The sequence below is a fragment of the Mastacembelus armatus genome, chromosome 15 (genome assembly GCF_900324485.2).
Source record: "Mastacembelus armatus chromosome 15, fMasArm1.2, whole genome shotgun sequence".
Classification (NCBI taxonomy): Eukaryota; Metazoa; Chordata; class Actinopteri; order Synbranchiformes; family Mastacembelidae; genus Mastacembelus; species Mastacembelus armatus.
The window spans coordinates 12,292,950-12,315,376 of record NC_046647.1 but is presented as its reverse complement, the minus strand read 5'-3'; the positions used below and the strand labels follow the sequence as shown (position 1 = coordinate 12,315,376).

The window sequence follows — 22,427 nt, the reverse complement described above, 5'->3', positions numbered from 1 at the left end:
GCAGGAATATTGCAAGAAACACTTTCTGGAGCCATTTCTGTAGCCTGTAGAATTTGCCATTTACATACAAACTCAAAACTCTGCTTGAAGACAAAAATGTTGTGCACCTTTTAATGGACTTATACACAATTACAAACTCAGCACATACACAGTCCTTCCAGCAGTCTGTGTTCCTCCTCCCCCCTGAGCTTTTGGATTTGTGTGTGTTTCCTACTCTACCTGACTCAAATCGCTCCATATTTGGGGGTAACAGCTTGTCTGAGAAGGGTGTCTCTAAACATTATGTCACAAAAACACAACTTTCACCATTCTGGCTTGTTTAGTCTGTGCAGCTCTGATATTTGGACTGTTGAGCTGCTCAGTGTCTAATTCATCTTATTTCCTGAGAGCGGCAGAGTAGTCGGGCTGTCAAGCACAAGATCCACCCCCTCGTAACAGTGTCAAACACCAAAGAATCAGCCCGTCGTTAAATGCGACACTAGTGACCTGCAGATACTCCAGCTCTCTCATCTTCATCCTTTCACTCCTCCTCCTCTTCTCACCACTCCTCTTCAACATTATCCCTTTCCTCTGAGTCCAGCGCTCAACAGTCTGGTCTGTACCGTACACATACAAACATACAAACTATGGTGCACGCAAACCTTTCCATTTATGAGTAAATTTAAACTGTCAGCACTCAGTGAAATAAACAGCAGCCCCTAATGGTTTCACTTATGTAAGTAGCTCAAGTACATAGAGGAGGGAGACCCATATCAAATTATTCATTCTCCTATATGTTCCAACTACCTGTCAAAATGTGTGTGGTTGCAGAAGGGAGCTGGAGACAGATTCAAGCTGAGATATACTGAGACACTAAACTGTTGCTGTGCATGTAGCTGCACACTCGTACGTGTGTGTGTGTGACAGCGCTGTATGTTTAGCACACATTCATTTAACTTTATGGACTCTATTTTGGTTAAAAGGAATGCTGTTCCCTGTTTGTTTAGCAATTCCAGTAAAATCCTAAGCTCTATATTCTACCTTTGTCACTTCTGACCGTCTTGTAAACTGTGTAAAAAAGAAGCGCCTAAATCTGTGGTGACAGTCTAATAGAGTGCTGATGAAAGCTTCATTTCAGCCACTCAGAACAGAAAGTAAATGTTTTATGTGGATGGTGACTGCCCAAGACCAACAATCATGAACTGTACACTAGTGTATCACCTGAATTCATTCGCTGGTGGTTAAGAGTGGACTGTTTTAGACCTTAACATGGACAACGTATTATCAGTATTATCATGTGTGTGAAACATTACACATGACATGTCTGAATGCCTCATTTAACACAAAATAAACATTTAATAAATGATTAACAACAGTGTTGATGAAAGTGTTTATTACTGTGTTTTACTACATTGTCATTTATTATCTGGTTAAGTACCACAACTTCCAGGTGCCCTCAGGGGGAGTCATAGAGATTGATAAATACATGAATAAACTCCTATACTATCTATTAGTGACTAGTGTTTAATAACCAGTTAATTCACTGCTTATATACTGTTTCTAAATGCTAAATGGGGTACGATAGGTAAGAGTTGCCACTCTTTAAATAAAACATTATAAATTTGTTTTTCAAATCAAATGTTATATTCTTGATATTATTGAGATATTTACTTATTCAGGAAGAAAGTTCATCTTTATTATTTGGATCACTCAATACTGAGGGTTGTGTATATTCATAGGTTTGAGTTTCAATGTGGTTTTTGTACAGGGCCACTTTCATTCAAGTTTGTTTCCATTTTGACACCTAGAGAAGCTTAAGTGATAAATATATATGAGAGATGTCATCATCTATTTGGTCAACAGAGCTGAGGAAGCATTTCTGAAAGCACTTTCAACAAACCAAGGCAGGCAATAACACCAAAAACTAGCCCACATACCCAGGGGTTACACTGGTATTTAAGGGGGAGCCCTTGTTTCAATTAAGGGGATGGACATGATTGGACCTGTTCCACAGACCACACTGTCAACGTCAGAGTTTAATTATCACTGATCTGATCTGAGTACTATAGGGAATAAGAGAGAGGATGCTCGTGTTACATCTTTACAGTCCAACTTAAATCACATTCAGTCATCCCTTTTTGTAGCCTAGAATGTCGTCAACATGTTTTAAATGTATTGTTAACAGAGGTGTGTTATTGAAATGAAGAAAAAAGATATTTGGGGTAACATCAGTCTCAGTGGAGAGTGTGTGTGTCTGATTGACAGCAGCTGGTCTTTGACTGAGTAAAATGAGTTTTCTTGGTTAGGGTTAGAGCTTTGGTTAGGTTTTAGTTAGGATTAGGAGAGATAACTTATGGTTAGTATAAAGCTGAGGTCAGGTTAAGAATTTCAGAGGACAAGCCGTCGGGGTTTGGGATATGGTTTGTTTCTGATTTAGGTAAGTGGAAACATTTGCAGGTATGTTTACATGCTGTTTAATGTGCTGCAGCTGAGCAGCTAATTAGCTATCCAGCCTGTAAACTAACGTTAGCAGTGTACTTTTCCCTGGTGAATGTTTGTTTCAATAAGCTAAGCTGCAGGAGAAGATGTGCTCAAGTTAGTCAACAAGGGCCAGTAAAGCTGATGTGAGCTGTTCAAAATCTGTAGCTCTTGCCTTGTGCAGCAGGCTGCTGTCTGGCTCATTGTGACCATCTGGACTGTCTATGATAAAATGCTGGCATTACTGTTTTATGCATGTATAAGATTTGATTGCCTGTATTGAAAAAACAGTCTCCATCCAGATCTAACCAGACAGATATCAAAATTCAATTTAATTAATTTAATATTATGGGGCACCATCAATAAAACCAAAGGGTATAAACTATAAAGTTCTCTCTTATTGTTTCCTCAAAGAAAACAGGACAAGTGATTTACAGATACCATATGTATGCTGTAGCAGACAAAACTGCAGTTTCATTTCAGCTGCACTTTAAGTCTTCAGAGCTTTAAAGATCATATCTACACCAATTTATATCAATTGCAGTAATGCCCATTTCCAATCTATCTGATTTAATACTTTTCAGACAATCACTGGCCTAAAATTATTCGGAACATATGCTTACTGTACATTAAACATTCTTGAAATTAGAAAGTCATTACAAATTGAGTGGGCTTTTTGTTAAAATTACATTGATGTGATAATATATTTCAAAAAACAGAAAAGCTACCAAATTCATATTAGAATTTCATGCTGCCAGTGTTTGTGTATTGTTTCCCTTTTGTGCTTAATTTTTCAAAAACATAGCTTGTGAATGCCATTTTTGTTTTGGCAGGACACAATACATTAACATGTTGCAATAATATTACTTTGTCAAAATGTTCATTCTGACAGTATCAGTACAATAAGTACATTTGTATGTCTCTTAAAGTTGTGTTTATACTGAGCTCAATGGAATCAGTAGTCACCGTGGAAAATGGTAAAGCATCAATGACTCCTAAGTGAAAAGAATTCAAACTGCTTACACAGTCTTTTTGCAGTAAAGGTATGACATCTAACAAGGCTGCTAGATAAGCAATCGGAGTGGAACCAAAACTGGCAGAGCTTCCAGATAAAACCAGCAGGTGGGACTTTGTGCCGTCACGTCATCAATCAGATGACACTTTATTTAGGCTGACATGATATACTGGACCTGAGAGCCTGAAACCTGCAGAGTGGAAACCCATAAACAGTGAACACTACTACAACGTGTGTGTACGTGTGCATTAAACACAGTAGAGCTCAATAAAAGTCCCAAACTTCGGCAGCATACTTTCCACTACCTTCCCCATTTTCTCCAGCCGGATAGCCTAACAAGGAGTGGAATCCAGGGCAATCAGTGTTTTACTTGCTGACTCACCCATCCAACAGCAGGATGGCATTCTTCCGGGGCCGCCCGGCATTGGGGCCATAGAGGTGAGCTCGGTGGTAGTAACGCACAGACTGCAGCAGGGTCCTCAGCTTGGTGTAGTCCTGTGCCAGCTGGGTGCTGTTGACCGCACGACCCACCATGCTGCGGTAGGCATTAGGCTCTGGGAGCAGGAGATGGAATACAGTGAGGCAGACAGACAGAGTATATACAAGCAGCATTGGGGAGGTGGCACAAAATACTGTTGTTGTAGTCTGATCTTCCTCTCCTAGAGAGTGTCCAACAGTTAGCAGAAAAACAGATAATTGGGCAATTCACAGTAATACAGACAGATGGACTCAGTGTTAGGGGACTGGTCCAAGCACACAGGGTGGCCTAGCAGAATCAGTAAAACAAAGAGAGAATGGACCTAGTTTCCCCAAAAGGAGGAAAACTAAACTTATGCAGGCCAACTGCTTTGTAACCACTCTGCTGAAGAGGATTGTGCATTGCATCAGCACCAGGTTGTGTTTGTCTTTCTTTATAAAATCAAACTTTAAATATGTCAGTTTTGTGTGTGTGGCTGTGTTTATGCTGTACTCCTGAGAACCTTGGTTGCAAATATCAAAAGGATCACCTTCTCATTCAGTCTCTCCAAATTCACTCTGCATCTGCACTGTCTGGGTGATTTACTTGAAATGATTACTTTCGCTACGGTTCAAGTCCCCATTAAAATTTAACATGGTCCAATCAAGGGATTTTCCATGGTACTTTTAGGCTTAGTCTAAAATAAACGTTTCTATTGTGAGCTTTATTGTAGATTAAATGAAATGAAAATATGAAGTGATGTGCAGCAGGCAAACACAGGGCTCTGTGTACACTGCAGCTCCCCATGAACACAGATGGTTAGGATGACATGAGGACTAGCAGTTCCTTTCATCCCTGAATGAAACCTTGTCCTTAACCCTTAAACTGATAGACAAACATTTACTTTCATTCTCTAAACAATGTCTCTATCAAAGCTCATAAAACCAGTAAATAAAAGTGTAGTAAATGGACAAAATGTTCAACGTTTTTTTTTTCCATAGGACATTTTTAAGTTTTAGTGAAGAAAAAAAAAAAGAATTCCGGACATAGAAATTGTACTTCATTGAAAATCCTTCAATTAATTCCCGGTGAAGTATGCACCAAATGATCGGAATATAAATGTTTCTCACCACCACCTCCAGAAAAAAAACTTCTCAATGCAATTCTTAGTTTTTTTTTTTAAGAACCTTTAAAATCTTTGTAAGCATCGATCTTAATTTTATCAAATATCAAAGAACTTATGATGCCCAGATATATATGCAACATTATACTCAGCAAAATGTCATAACCTCAAGTTACAGCACAAGTAAAAGTATACACATAGCCTATCATGTTAAGCAGCATACTGACCATTGCCGAGCTCCCAGGAGATGTTGTATTTCTTGCCAGCGCTGTACTTCAGGAGACTCAGGGTGGAGGAGGTGTTCCAGGAGTTGTCTGGGTTTCTGTGCAGCGCGTTTAGACCCAGGATCAGGTGCAGACCAGCACAGTCGGCAAAGTTGTACAATTTGTCTAAAGACCTGGCTGGGAGAAACCCACAAAGCAGTTGTAACTTTGATTCTTTTTGGGCAACTGGGATCAGATGACCATATGAACATGATGGAAACCATGTGGAACGCATTGATCAACCGATTCTCATGTCTATGTGCTGCAAGGAATCCCCTTTAAAACTGTTCTATGACCATGTCTACATGGTCTGCTCTGGTTGTGATAACTATCTGTATCTGCAGGTATCTCTGGTTTCTTCTTGTGTAAGTGAAGAAAATATGAACAGATATGATAAATGGCTGTTTTCACTTTTGAGTACAAAAACTACTATAAAAACTACTATACAATATTTGGTGTATCATGTATTGAAGCACTCACACAACACAAATATCAATGCAGAGAAGGAGGAAAAGGTTAATAAAATCACCAAAATAAAAACCATAACTGTTAAAACAGTTTAGTTAAAAGACTGAAAATGGGTTATTTCAAAACTCTTCTACCTCAGCAAATTGTAACATATGTATTTTTAAAAAAAAATGTGAGCTCTGTAATTTACTCTTGTGCCAGGTACTGAATTTCTGTAGGTGTGTGTCCATTTGTACAAATGACAGCAGCCTCATCTTCTATAACGTTCAGTGAGAATCCAGACAGACTGATTTTCCCATCATGGACTCCTGTGGTGATGCGCTCCTCAAAGCAGAGAGCGCAGAATTGTTCTGTTCTGCAGCCGACTGCTCACTCACATTTATGTCTGCTGTGTCCATCAAAACACACTGCACTCACAGTGCAGCAAAGGATGAGGGTTGAGATGAGGGCGTACTGCAGATATATGCACATGGTGAGAGTGCCAAAAGTATTTTTGTTTACATTTTAATGTGTGACTGCAGGTAATTTTTGGGTACATAAGGCTCTTATTTTGACATTGAATCTGTTTGGATTCATTCCATTAATGTAAATATTACCCTGAACTCTGCCCTTTACTTACTAGATTCAACATGAAACAGATGAAGACTGCGTGCCAGTGTGGTTCCTGCTGGAAATTACCTTTAGATGTAGGTTTAGCTGAGTTTGCCAACTGATAGCTCTGTCCAGTGACAATATATGAGCAGACAGAGGTGCATGGGAGGTTTTTTTCTCCTGGATATGTGTCAAGCTTTAAAAAGCAGATACAAGAAAGAGGCTATAAATGTGTGGCCTAAGTCAGAGCAAGAACCCACCTGAACACTGGACAGGGCTTATTAACCCATGTTAAGCTCAAGGTGTTTTCTTTAATTCAGCATTGACTGCAAGACTTTATTTCCAATAGACCAGTGGTTATGTATAATACATAGAGGAAATACTGTACAGAGAACAGGAAGATTACTTTATGCACCTGGCATTAATTCACTTTCCAGCAACAGCAAGACAAAGCCAGAAAACAAAAAGACGTAGCAGTAACAATGGTTTTATTGCACACAGCTCTCCTCAGAGTTCTCCTGCGTAAACTGTCTGTTCTCCATCTCATTAATAACCACAAATAACGTTATTATCATAACTGCTATTATCATAACTCCTTCCCTCTGTGGTTAAATCAGAGTGGTGTCCGTTTGCAGAATGAGAGTTGAGGGCAACAGGACAGAGAAAGTAGCGCCAGATGTGGCTGTCAGGATGAGTGATTCCAGGCCTTTCCTCACCTGAGATCTGAGCAGAAGGCAACCAGCCTCGCTCCAAGACACAGCGAGCAGCCCTGCACACACACATCATAAAAGCATCATGAGATGCATCAAGCTGCTAAAAATATTGTTTCTTTGCCAGCAGCTCTAAGCAGGCATGCAAGCCTGTACGATCAAATAAACGTCTACGTGTTTATGTGTTGGTCTGATCTCTGGGGACTTTTACTGTTTACTTAACCAGCGACAGAAAAACACACGTTCTTGTGTCTCTACACTTTAAAGGTATGTTGAACAATGAGGTTGACTTTAATGCTTTATAGTCATTTTGTTTGTTTTTTTTAAATTTATTATTAGTATTTTGCAGCATGCAAACTGTAATTCAAAAATAAATGAAATAAATGGCTGTAATTACATGAATAATTATATGCATAGAGCTGAAAATATTAGCCGATTGGTCGACGTACAGTACAGAAAACTAATTAGCAACTAATAACTATTTCAGTCATGTTTAAAACAGAAACAGTGAAAAAAGTGCACACATTCTCATATTCTCATTTGGATGGGGATGCAGCTGCCCTTTGTTATATCATAATAATCAATTGAAACTTTTCAGGTATTGGACCTGTGGGCAGACAAAACAAGACAAAGATGTCACTTCCTGGAAAGTTGTAATACACATTTTTTCCCCACTATTTCTTTACATTTCATAGACCAAATAATGAATCTAATAATAATCTAATCTAATAATTTGCAGAAAAACTGAGAATGAAAGCAAACATCCCCTTACTGCTTCAGTTGCCTATTGTTAGGAAGAGCTGGTACAAACTTTAGCTAAGCGTCAGTTAGCCATGACTTATCCTGAGTAAACAGGACAAACAATAGTAAAATTCCTTGGGCATAGACCATCCCTCTAATTGTTTCTGTTTCAGTGGAGCATATTTAGAACAGCTACTAGCCCGAGGATTAAGTATAACATTACAGCCAGTACAGCAGAGCTCTCGTTTATCGCCTGACAAGAGCAGGGCATCTTATGCTTTCTTCCAAAGAGAAAAAGATGCTGGGTAGATCCACCCCTCCTGGTGTCAGGAAATCTGCAGATCACCCAGGCCAAACATGAAAGAGTTCCTCTACAGACACTATACAGAAAGCCCTGAAGCTACAAATCTGTGATCTCACTCAGACGAAACTAATGACATTACCAAGACACTGTGAGAATCCATGTGTATATACACAGCCCAGCACACATATCATATATATGTCACATCAGTGTAAGGATTCAATGAAATAGGGAGATGAATGGAATAAGAGAACTTATTATCAAAGAATCACCCAAAAGGAAAAATGCAAATGATCTTCTGTTTCACACCAAAAAAATTATAAAATTTTTAAAAAGTGAAAATGTCTTTACCTCTATTAGAGGCATCAGGGTATCAACAAATGGTGCACATCTCAGTGTCACCTAATGTTCTCTCAGACACAACATCAATATTCACTTTGCAGTTTTTGTAAAACAACAGAATCTCCTGTTGCAATAAAATTTAAAGTGGGTCTCAGAAGTCTCGATTACGCAGAACACAATGAAGGTCTGTCTGAGAGGTCAGACTTTACTGGACTAACTCAGCTACAAACTTTTCTTTTATCCACAATCCAGCCAGAAGCAAGCAGAGCAAACCTGGAAAGCTGTGTGTGCATACATGGGTGTATGTGTCTGTATGTGTGCGTGCGCTGGCGTGATCATGTGTTTGTGTGTAGCGGAAATAGTGGGGCCTGGATATTGTCAAGCTGTCTATCTGATAGAAAAGCCAGTTCTGTGAAGCAGAGAGGCCGGCAGCATCAGTCAGCGCTATGCCTCATTTCTGCAGCTCTGCATATTCCTTCAAACACTGAGGTACACATAGGATTCTGTGCACTGAGCCTGTATGGACTCACAGAAACAGTGTTCACTGGTTTATATACCACCCACACAACCAAACACCCAACTGAAGTTTCCAATGAAGTTGTTTCTCTGTTGCTGCACCACGCTGACAACACTTTTTTTTTTTTTCCAGTGTCTCCGAGTGCAGATTAAAATTGTGTTGTTTTACTTTTAGGTAAAAGTAGGTAATCTCAGATAATCAATTTTAATTATGACATATGTACTGCTACTGTAGTGATACTTATGACACAGGTCCTGTAAGCTTCGCTTAACTAAATTATGAAAAGCAGGTTGAAAGGAAAACAAATTCTTTAATGATTACAGGATTAATAAACTTGTAACCTGGTAATCACCTGCCAACTATTAATGAACTAACGTTTCACAATTTATTTAACAACATAACCCAAAAAAGGAGACCAGACAGAAATGTTGAAATGAAACTATAGCTTGTTGAGTTCTTAATAGCTCCTCCTCCATCTGCAGTGGCATGAAATGCAACTCATTTCTATATTGATTTGGACAAAAACAGTCAAATCGATAACTGCACGTGCACCCAACTAAAATGAACGTGTCTTCAAAAAAGGGAACAAGCATAATCTTCTTACACGTCCTCCCACAAATTCAAATTCAGATTTTGATTTGTGAAAATGCCTCACAGCAAGAAGGTCGTGGGTTCGCATCCCGGCCTTTCTGTGTGGAGTTTGCATGTTCTCCCTGTGCTTGCGTGGGTTTACTCCGGGTACTCCGGTTTCCTCCCACAGTCCAAAAACATGCATGTCAGGTTGATTGGTGACTCTAAAATTGCCCGTAGGAGTGAGTGTGAGTGTGTGAGGTTGTCTGTCTTTGTGTGTCTATATGTGGCCCTGCGACAGACTGGTGACCTGTCCAGGGTGTACCCCTGCCTTCCACCCGAGAGAGAGCTGGGATAGGCTCCAGCGGATCCCCGTGACCCTGAACAGGAAAAGCGGGTATAGAAGATGGATGGATGGATGGATGGATTTGTGAAAATAATTCTTGCCTAGGACAAAATTTTACTTTAGAAATGGTGATATGTTCCTACATTCTCCATCATTTACATCTAGGGAGAGAAAATAGGGAGCACTAGTAACTTTGTTTTCTGTTTCTGGTTTCATTCAATAGAGAAATATAATGACTTGTTGCCAGACACAGCTTACTGCCACAGCAAATGTGAATTTGGACGTTTAGTCCCATCAAAGTCAGTCTTGAATGTGCGCCTGCGTGGATATGCATACGCATACACACATGTATACACACATGCACACACACATGCACGCAGACTCTTGAGCTGAGTTCTGGCTTGCTTTAAAAGCCAAATCAAAACCGAATCCTCAAGAGACATGTGCAGACAGGGAGAAGGCTGTTTAGATAAATTAATTCTGAGCCTTTTTTCCTGTTTATGGATACAATGTGTTTTTCCATATCTAAAGATGCACATGTTGCACTCAAGCTTTCAGAGCCCCTAAAATTCATCTTAAGTGTTCAACCTGCTTGGGAATGAGGTCTCAAAAAATGCCTCAAAATACAATGTCATGAGGCAGTGACCTTGATTTTTTTGATAATAATTTCATACTTTGTGGATTAAAAGAAGAATTGATTCTGAGGCAAAAATACATGTGCATGAAATTACATCATGTTCCCGCAGGTTAGAGAAGAGATGCTTGTAATTTTCTCTGTCAGCTGTAACAACTCACATTACATCGGCTGGTGTGCAGTGAAACACCCCCCACACACATACTCACACAATATATTTGCATTTTGAACTCAGTGGGGCAAGCATGGAGGAAACGGCTGCTCTTAGACTGTGAATCCATCAAATTGTTTCTTAACATGCTGGGGACAATTGCTGATGACAGTATTTAAGGTTTTACCACATGGGGTAATTTAACATTTTAACAAACACCACGTGCACACATGCAGTCACAGACTAACACGATGACCAGTCATAAAGGACTGGGAAGCAAACTGATAAAAGCTCCTCCATCATGGCTTCCACCTTTTTGCTCCACCAGCTCCAGCGCTTTCCCTAGCAATTCTCTGCCTTATGTTTCTCATTCGACCAGTCCCTCCACTAACCAGATCCTCTGTGGTTGCAGAAAAAGACACTGTGACTGAAGCAAGGTCATCATCAGATTGATATTTCCATTTTGCCTTTTTTAATAATATAGTCAAAAATTGAAGAACAGCTATCAATGCAGTTTGATCATTCATCCATATCAGTCAAAGCCAGACCAGTATACTGTTACCACCACTGTATCGAAAGCTATTAAATGTGGTGGTTTGCTATGTTCACATGGCGTAGCTGCGACTTACCCTGACGTTAACTTGACACTGCATGTTAGGGTTGCGCAGAGGGAGAAATGTGGTTCCAATATAGTGCAAGACTGTGCTGCTCCACCAGCGTGTTGCACAGAATCCAACGCCTGCATGTTTACACATACACATCTCCACATGGACTCTTCTTTCATACAGGGTGGCTCCACTCCAGCAAAACCATTCAGGTCAAACCACTTTTGTATTTTGGAAGAATGCAAGATATGTGGTGGGCACCTGTTTTCAATTCTGTTAGTAGAGGGGGACTGATGTTTGTGTGTGTGTGTGTGTGTGTGCGCATGCGCGTGTGTGTGTGTGTGTGTGTGGAAACAAGAGTGTGAGAGAGAGATTACCTCAATCTGTGAATTTGCTGTGAACAGATCTGCGTGTGGCCCTATTCTGTGGACCCAGTGTAAAGAGATGACGAGCAAGTCTTCAGTTGGTGAGTAAGATGAGTGGTATGTTAACATAAACGGCTCTCTATGTAAAGTACGTCCCCTCTCTGCTGCCCTGTGGGTGTGCATGCTCCGCCTGAGCAACAGACTGCAGCGGACAACAAATCAAAGACACAGAGTGGACAAATTAACATTAGCTATCTTTCATTAGCTTTGACCCACGTAACATAAACCACTTGTCAGGGGAACAGGGCGTGAGGACGTGTGTATGGGGTGTGAGTGTTTTTCACATCTGTTTGGCAATGTTAATAGTACATTTCTTAGATACTAATGACCTCACTGTGTTTGGCAGGTAATGAAACAAGGTGTGTGGACGTATTCAATTTCCAGGAGAGCAACATCACCATGTCACTTCTCTTAGTGTGCACTGAAAAGCTACCTACAAACCACAACCAAACACAACCAAAGAACATGGAGTTTAACATCCGTTACCATGAGTCAATAGTGGTAATCATTCGGTTAATATAAACTGACAGGCTGTTTAATAATTTATGAATTTAAATCAAAGTTAATCTCTAAGACAAACAAATCTCTTAATTATGATATGTCTTAGGCAGACAGAATTACCCACAGTACAATTGTTTGTTTTGTTCTGTGTTTTTTCCTTTTTTTGTGCATTTCTACAATCCAAAACTGTGACTTTTAAAGTCAAAGTGAAATTACAAACAAAGTTGATGTCAAAGTCATATGAAAATCAGTGTCAACATTGTTTTATCATGGAGAGGTAATATTGGGTTCTGAAATACAACAGAAATGCTCCTTTAGCATTCAAACTGTCAAACTCCTCTTCGGTGTCATTTCCAGCTGCTGCGGGAAGGAAAAGACAGCACTACTGAACACTATCTGCTCAGCACTCAACAGCAGCAAAACAAAATTAGTGACTAGATGTTGAACACAGTGGATCATTTAGCAGGTTTAGGATTTAATCTGAGGATCTTCAGTTAGTGAACTTAAGATGTACACAGGTTAGATGGCCAGAAACACAATTCTGAAAGAATGCTGGCTGTGTAATTAGGCAACTGTCTGCTAACACCTTAGCAATGACAACTTGAAATGATATCATTGTTTTAGATACACAGTGGAGAGAAAACAACTACAAACACATCAATATGTGCAGGATTTATGTTTGCTATATGTGTTTCATGTGACAAGCTCTAGCTACTGTATCTTTCCTGCAAAATGACTTCAGCAGTACAATTATCCCTGATGGATAACCTGTTTGTTTGACAGGTCCTTCAGCAAACCAAGGTCCAGCATCAGACATGTGTCCATACTTGCAGAACAGAGGGACATGTTAGCTACAAAGCTAATGTGAGTTCTTGTTTGCAGTCTGTTGCTCATTTTGTGTTATGTCATCCACTGCTGTCTGGCTGTTATTGTCACCATCAGTCAATTGATGATAACTGTGTGCAAAGAATTTCTCTGTCTACCTAAACACAGGAACAATAACATTCTGACAAGTACATGCAGTTCCAGATTAGGAAACCAGGAATATTTTTAACAATCTCTCTTCTGCATGTTTCTGGCCATTTGACAAGTGTGTTTTCTCTAGCACAGGACATCTATAGTTATTTATAAATCAGACTTACATGCTGTAGCATAAGAAACACTAAAGTTTATGTACAGGGAAAGGTTTGAAGTTTTTAAAAGGAACTATATTACAGGACATATGAAACAAAGTTGGCATATACCAAAGAATGGTATATTTTTAACAGTGTTTGCAGTATCTCATTCAACTCATAAAATCTGATCACCAGAACCATCAATGTTTTCTTTTTTATAAGACGAGATCTGTTAAAAACAGAGTGTGAGAGCCACACCTGACATTTTTTACTAGCAGAGATTAGTAACACTGTCACCTTCAAAGAGAGTGCTTGTAAAGCTTTCACGTCTTATCCAGTTAGCCATCTTGTCATACACCTCTGCTGAGGCTATAATTGAGTAGTGATTGCTCTGTAATTGCAGAGAAACAAGACTCCTTCAGGCAGATAGAATGAAACAATAGAGAAACTAACCCAGGGCTTTACTGCCCCTCAACCATCAAAGAGTTTGGACTTGAAACAAGGTCTGCAGCCTTTCCCACAAAACACTTGCTTAGGCTGCAAACACAGTGTAGATCACTGATTACTCATCCAAAAAGGAACAATTTTAGGTCATTAACAAACGCCTCTTTTACCACCTTAAAATTCATTATGTTAAAAAATTGAAAAATACTTGCAAACCAACAGCAACCAAATAATTTGTTTGGATTTTTTTTGTCCATGGACATCTGTTACATTCCCAGCTCAGGAAGGGTATCTTTGATCCCAGGCTGGGTGATGGATGAGGGTTATGAAGACCAGATCCCAAGCAGGGTAGCAAAGAAAACACACAGTGTACCAGACTCCCTTTCACTGCCGGAATAATCACCATAATCACAGTAATCATCTTCCCCTCTCAAACTATATCCACACACATTACTTATGCTTCAGTTAAGCTGGATGTTCTGTGTTCAGCTGAGCAAGCAGAGCCAGATTAAACAGTTACAGAATCACCAGCTTGCATTACAGCAGGTAATTATACAGTTATAATATCAGACACTGGGCAGAATTACAAAATGTTTTTTTCTGAATGCTACTATGCAGTGTATTGACCACGCTATTTAAACTATTTGTTATTTTAAATATAATGACCTATAATCGACCTAATTAAAAATAATTGAATCAATCATGGAATAACATTTTATATGTTTACGTAATAATTTCATAATTATTCTGAGATAATTGTGCTACAGATGTGACTAATGTCTGCTAGTGAGATAAGGAAACAATTTTTATACAATGCACATTAGCCTACAACATGTACATTAGCCGTGTTTTCATATTTAAGTTTCTTAATGTATAACATATTTGTTATTGACATTTTTCTGACACATCTGTATCTAATACATCAAAAAGTCTAAACATTCGGTGCAAAGTTGATAATTTCGTACAGTTTTGAATAATGCAAAAACATCTGTCAAAGCTATAAATTTGTGTTTTTTCATTTTAAGTGATGTTCAATCATACTTTATTATCACTGTGATAAAAGAATGACCTGGTGCTAAAGCAATGTAGCTCATGTAAAAACAAAGAAAAAAAATCAAAGAAAAAAAACAAAGAAAAAATTGCTGGCCCATGCAGGATGAACACTACAGGGGGCACCTGCCTCAGCCAGTCGCACCGTCTCTCATCCTATAACTCTTAACTTTTAAGTCCCATTTGGGTTTCTGCAGCAACATGTTATGACAGAGCTGGGACTTGTCCCAGAACTGTGATGAATACTCCTGTCAAATGTTTATGAAGAGAAAAGGACATTTTCCAGCAATTCACCTTAACAAATATCTCCCAGATATGTATGTGTAGGCAAACCACCTGCTGATCATGTCTGTCGCAAACCATTATAGGAATCTGAGACCATTTCCACATTTCAAACCATTTTTTTCTTAATTTATGCCTTCCATCTACACTAAGGGGTGTTGGCAGATGTTTGCATGCAAGGGAGATTTTGATTTGTTCCAATATTGTGCTTCAGTTAATTAAGTCTTTTTAGAAGTCTGAGGTTTGGAAAAACAGCAAAAAACTGCTTTAGTGCTTTAACAGCCTACTTGTGGTGGTGCTTTCAACTAATGCAAAAACCATATTGCATGCTAACAGAACTGAAATTAATCATGCACGTTTGTTTCTGTATAATACAAATAAATACCAATTAATTTACAACCACTGTAGAAAACCTCAAAAAATACTGAGACAAAAAAATGATCTGTCAAATTGTTTCTGCAAGCTCATAATTTTGAATAAACACATTTTTGCTTCATCAATGTGATTTACACAATTTAGTGTTGTATGCAAAAAAAAAAAAAAACCCAAGTAATGCAAAAATTGTAGTTCTTAAAATTTCTCAGCCTTGTTGTGCTTTTTTGTTACACATACCTGTTACAAAAAACTTTGGGACTCTCTAAAATGTAAATTAAAACAGGATGCAATGACTTTCAGGTGTTTTACAACCCAAAGTTAATTGTAAACAGGCTATTTAAAGACAAAATGCCAAATTTTGAAACTGTTTTGAAATACACATGTTCATCTTAAATTAATGTTGATGAAAATTTGGGACAGGGTTTGCCACTGTGTTGCATCACTGCTCCTTTTAACAACACTGCAAAAAGACCAGTGTCTGAGGAAACCAGTTGCTTTAGTTTTGAAATCAAAATGTTTTCCTATTCTTGCTTGATATAGGATTTCAGCTGGTCAGCGGATCAGGGCCTCCTTTGTCATATTTTTTGCTTGATAATGTGCCAAATGTTTTCAGTGGGTGACAGGCCTGGACTGGAGGCAGACCAGTTAAGCACCCAGACTCTTTCACTATGTATCCTTCTGCACCAATGCCGCATACAGTTTGAGAGTTCAGACTTCTCTACAGGATGTTTTGGATGATGCAAAACACTTGAATATATCTAAATATTAACACGGTGCCTGGAAAAATGTGTTTAATTTGTGAAGAAAGTAGCTGGTGCTGAAAAATGCTCACCATAATTAGCTACCTCACTAAAGTAAAATTCACAGATGAAGTCCTTTAGCAAATCCAAGTAAATTAGTAAACAAAGATATGTTATCTCTCTGTGTGTGTGTGTGTGTGTGTGTGTGTGTGTGTGTGTGTGTGTGTGTGTGTGTGTATATATGTGTATATATATATATATATATATATATATATATATATATATATATACACATACATATATAGGCCAGTTTAAACAAAATAAGGTGCATTTTAAATGACTCATTGCAGACAAACTGGCTCACATCTGGTAAGGGTACAATGTTTAGGTTACATCTGGAGGATTTCAAAAATGTTTCATGTTGGGAAGACGGAAAGCTCAGGAGAGGCTAAAAGGGAAAGTGTTCTGTTATATGTTCATTGTCTTCTCTCGAACACTGTTAAACAGAGGAGGAACTGTATTCAATTATTTTAGAGGAAAAACTAACACAAAATCTGTATTACCTGAACACTGCCCTTTATGAGTCTATAAAGAATTTGTTTTCAGTGAGTCTGAAGTAATATACTACTATAAGAAAAGTTTTGCATTTTAATTTATTCTTAGATACCAATATGTATTTTAAAATACTTTATAGTACACGTTTATGATAAGGATTACAAACAGTGATTTACAACTTCTGCCAGTGTGGCTCTTACAAAACTTTTTCTTTATTTGGAAAATCCTGGTCAAATTATATATTTGAGCTCAGGGGCTTATGAAAAGAAAAGGGGAATTATAGTAAATGTGTATTAAAAAAAATAAATGGATTCATTAAAAAAAAATTGGACAGAATCACCTGCAGCATCACTAAAATTATGCTAATGTTCTTCTTGACTCTGTTCCTAGGCCTTATCTGGATCTACAGTGGTTTAGTGATTTACAAGGAGTTAGGGCAGAATGAGTGTAGAGTAAGACTATTAGTGTCTTGAATGGGGTAAGCTGGCTGCATCAGACCACAGGTTTCCTACTCTGCCAGGGAAAGGACCAAGCGAAGCCAGTCAAGCATCTGCTCCTGGTTAGAGGTGTCAGCTCCTGCCATTCACAGCAAAGGTTCAAAACCTCGAGGAAAGGTTTCGCTTGGCCTCTTCTTGCCTGGGCCATTGCAAGCAGTCCTGTACACTCCCTAAGGGAATGCAAGCCTGAGGAAAATACCACTGAAAATTCAATTCCACTTTTTCTTTCCGTGCTTGACTCCTCTGACCAAAGCAAATTTCATTTCACACTTATGGACTCATAAAATTCCTTCAATAACAAAGCACTGTGCCCCGCAGAGCAGAGTTCCTTCAGAATCCAATGCTCCAGTGTAAAAAAGCTTGGAGGGCAACCAGCTATGAGAGAGTGTATGAGATGCAGTTGTGAGCCTCGTGCAGTGCTTTGTTTCTTCCTTCCATCCCTTCTCTTTCGTTCTTCATTCTTTCTTTATTTCTTGACAACACATAAACAACTGTACATTACAGTTAAGACATCAATTAAATATGCTTTAACTGCGCTGCAATGCTTAAGGGATGAAAGACCATAAAACAGTTTACATATTTTCTCTGTCATCTTGTAGACACACATCACCCAGCATCTAATAAAATCTCTAAATAAAAACCCAAGGCACCAATTACTGGATATTTAAGCCAATTAACAAAAACAGAAACACAGAGAGACTTTGGCAAATGAGAAAGAAAACAATTTGGTCACACATCTAACATTAAGCTTCCATTACCCCTCTAATGAGCCAATAAACTTTCCGGAGGTGACTGATCTTAAGATGTAGCCAAACCGCTATCTGTTGTTGGTCTCAGTAAAAGTAGGTTACCATCCTAACAGCCAAGACTTAACTGGCTTCCATATGTCCAAGTTTCAAGCATGTTCTTTTTAGGATTTACAAACAAATATCTAGGCTCTGACAAAGACCTAGATTCTGACTTAAATATGTATTCGAAGCTCCATCTGACCTAAAAATACACAGTTCACCATTTTCACTTCAGTTTATGAGACTTTTTCAAGTGAAAACAGGTGTAAACAAAAAGGAACACTGTAATCCATTACTACCTAAAGCTGTTCAGTGATCACTATCTTTAACATCAAACAGAAATTCCCCCAAAAATTGAATGAGACAATTCTGCTCTGAAGTCAGTCTCCTTTTATTTCAGCTGTTTCCTGGATCTCTGAATTATGTTGTTTGGATACTGAGGTTGTTTGTTATTTGGATGTTTGTCTGACAATGTCTGCAATGAATCATTGTTTTGGAAGGTAGCTGGGCACCTGTAGGCTTGAAGTTTCTAGAAGAAAACAGGATATCAGGCCTTCGCTTGTTTTGTACACAGTAACATTAGAGGTTTGATGTTCGAGGTGAGTGAGAAAAAGAATCCATTGCTTAGATCCATCCATGATGAGAATTACAGTATCTCTTTTTATTTCTTGAAATTATTATGCAGCCTGAACCTATTTGTGAAAGACTGTCACTCTATATGTAAACACAATCATTTCAATCCTTTAAAGGACAATGCATGTGATTTTCTACTTTTTGATTATTCCCCCATAAATCCTATAGAGAGATGTTATGAACAACTATTTTCTTGTACTCAATGTAATGTCTGTGAATCCAGAATCGTGTTTAGCATATCCATCTGTGTTATGGTGCTATGTGTAGAGCTAACATCCCGAGAAGCTGGTGGAGATCAGGCACATAAGCAATTGACTCTTTCGGACTTCCTTGACTGCACAAAGTTAACGCTGTTCTTGGCCCTTAGAGATGTTTTTGAAAAAAGACAGACCCCACGCATTTCACTAAGAGCCACACCCAGAGGAGTAGTGTGGCTCACAGGTGTGTTTTTAAATGGTTTATGGACAACAACAGAGGTCTATAACACTGACAAACTAAACCAGGTTCTGGATTGACAGTCATTATGGTGACTAATCACAACACATTGTGAAAAATGAAGGAAATGGAAAATCACCAGCACTATTCTGTAATGGATCAACCAGTGCAGTCCTAATTTACCAGCATTATAAATATTACTCATTATGATTGGGATATTTCAAGCCCGTGGTGTGGTACACAGTATATAGGAGGACAGGGACATGTCTCTTGGCAAGAAATCTATTTCATCTTTTATTCTCATTTGTGTTTAACAAGTAACAGAAGCATGTTTTAAGAGGACCATCTTCACACAGAACAATTAGGAAGCAGCTTCTTCACGTATCCCTCAGGCATATGCATGTTGTTGTTTCATGTGAGGGTCAGAGGTCAGACACAGCCAGCAGTGATGCCGCTGGAGCAAGTAGAGTTTAGTCTCTTACTTAACCCTTCAACAAGGACAGACATGTTTTCTCAATTATTGTGTTTTTTTCTTCGTTGATTTTCTCTGACATCTGATTATAGATTTGCTATAAATGTAATTAAGAATTATTAAGAAATATGAAATCATACGAAACACACATGGCTCTGATTTCCATTTGTAACTGTCAGAGGTAACCAGAAATGAATGCATATTTTGAAGTTAGAGGCATGTGAAAGGTTTTTGCACACACCCCTTTTAATTAAAGACATTTTCTTAACAGAGTCCTAAAGATTGGTGCTCTGAGGCTGTTGGAGAGTCAAACTAGTGCGAAGCTCCTGAGGCCTGAGCCCTTATACTTCAACTCTGAAGGCCCAGCTATACACCACAGGTGTCAGCTGGGCCTTAGCCTGGGAACATCCCTAAATGCAGAGCTGGGATGGTAAAAGGTTTGGTTCCGAGAACATTCTTTGTTGGTCCACATATAATGAAAAATGTGTTATTCATCTTTATATTTAGTTTAGTTGTTTTTTATTCATTTTACCTATTCTTTTCTTCTCTTTTTTCTTTTTGACATGTGTCTGTTGCAGTTAACTTTGTTTCTTACTCCTTCCATCCCCCTTTCTTTTCCCTTTCTCTCCTCTCTCTTAATCTTGCTTTGTTCCCTCTTGCTCTTGTTTTCTCATTTTGAGGGCTGAGAGCTGTGCTGCGAATCTCAACTCAGCAGGACACCATGGAGTGATAGATGGCCTCTGACAAGGTCCAACACAATCCAACCAGCCATATGCTCAGAGTGAAAAAAAAAAAGAGCAGAATTAAAGAGGATTCACAAGTCGCCAAAGAAGAAACATGCCAAACTCTTATGCAACCATTTTCTGGAGTTTACAGTAATATATGGGGGCTTTCACACAGTGAGATTAATGTGCCTGGTGCTGGAGTATCAACACTGGCTAGCAGCACCTCAGTGGGCAAACACATACAGTAACATTTTTTTTTTTTTTTTTTTTTTAAAGAGAACAAATATTTTTTTTATTAAAATGAATAACTCCAACCATAACAGAAAACTAAACAACCAGATTATGGTGAACAAAAGAAGGATGCAAAGTGTACATGGTGATAACGTCAAACCTAAGCTCAGATGAAGACATATGCAACAGAAATCCACATTTGTTTTAAAAAAAATGTCATCTGAGTAAGACTAAGAATGTCTAGGAAATGGTCACAAGAAAATCTGTCCATGTAGGACTATCTTCGATTAGTCAGGGAAAAGAAAAACGAGGTGACAATATTCCACGGTAGTTATATCTGAGGCTATATGCAATATCAACATTTTTTTTTTATTGTAATCACGCTAAATTGCTGAAGTCTTTCGATCCCTACTTATGATTACTGATTACACTAGCGACTAAACTGTATTTTCTCACTGGAGGGACAAAGAGACGCACACACCGACACTTGCATAAATGATGTTTGTGTGACACTAATAGGTGTATTGAATTGAAGTGAAAGCATTCAGAAGAAGAAACATTAGCACAACATCCTTAAACACCAAGTCAGATCACCTCGCTAAAGTTTTGTTACAGCTTCCTTGGCACATACTGGCCCTTTAACTTTACATACAATGAATATATATGGATCCACATACACACGCGCACACACACACACGCACACACACACACACACACACACACACAATCACACACACACACACACACACACACACACAGGGCAATCTCATAAACAACGGATGACAGGCTGAGAGTCAAATTAAGGAAATAAAATGTGTCTCACTGGTAATGAAGGAGGCATGTTTCCCCCCAGGATAACAACTTCATCTGGACCCACAGAGCTGACACACACACACACATACAGAGAAACGCTCAAGAGTCCTGCTACAGGTCCATCCCATTTGTATGAACTGACTCAGAGCAGCAAAGAACACGGTCCCATGATTTGAAATTTGACACAAAACGTATGTTTTCTAGAGTTCTGAGGAAAAATGTGGAGGTTGGCTGTCATGCCAAACAATCACAGGAGTGGAAGGACTGCTTTCAAACATTTCCCATGCATCAGGCTATTAAAATGACATTCATTTGCAGGTTGCTGGCACTTGTCTTAGGGCATATTGCAAACACATGGAATTACATGTTCTGTCCATTCAGGATTTAAACACTAGGTATTCTTTCGATCAAGGAAAAACAGACACTTCTGGATCTGAGTGAACCATGTGGAAAGAGTAAAGAAAAAAAAGCAGGCAGTTGGCAATCAAGAGTTTGTCACGCTGCGCTTACATCACTGTTCATAATTGTAAAGTGACAAGTAAGATCGAAAAACAGCATGTTATATATTCCGCCTAACAGACATAAAATATAGGGTCATGTTCACGTTTTGACAGAGCTCCTTTGTCTGAAGGTGCTATTCGGTGTTGCAAAAATCCTCCATGTGTGAAACTCTAGTGGTTACAGTGGTGTGCCACAGGGCTTAATTCTGGGTCCAAACCTTTTCACTGTGAACATGATCATGAGTAATCTAATCATACAAGTTATTTAAAGAATGATTCTTATTAGAGATGCACTTAAAAATGAATGCTACTTTAAACAGAACTGTGCTAAAAAGATACACATGGTTGCCGAGGGGGCAAATGCACTGAACTAAATCCTTGAAAACCACAAATATATGACACTAAAATCTTTCTGCTGAGCTGTAGAGACAGTTTTGAATGAAAACATAAAACAAGATTTGTGTCACACAGACATATTTCAGTTCATGGGGTTCAATTTAAGTCAGTAAGTTAAAATACTGTACAAAGTTTAACTGCAAAAATAAAAAACCTTTT

General features: G+C 38.6%; 1 protein-coding gene across 1 annotated transcript in view; it reads right to left on the bottom strand.

The window, feature by feature from the left end:
• The window catches only part of hpse2 (heparanase 2), a 51,560-nt gene that overhangs the window by 17,810 nt on the left and 11,323 nt on the right, over nt 1-22,427 (bottom strand). Inside the window, exons 4-5 of the mRNA XM_026309611.1 lie at nt 5,280-5,453; nt 3,855-4,026 (exon numbers count right to left, since the gene is read on the bottom strand). Of these exons, the coding sequence (XP_026165396.1) occupies nt 3,855-4,026; nt 5,280-5,453 (346 nt within the window). The remainder of the gene's footprint in view (nt 1-3,854; nt 4,027-5,279; nt 5,454-22,427) is intronic.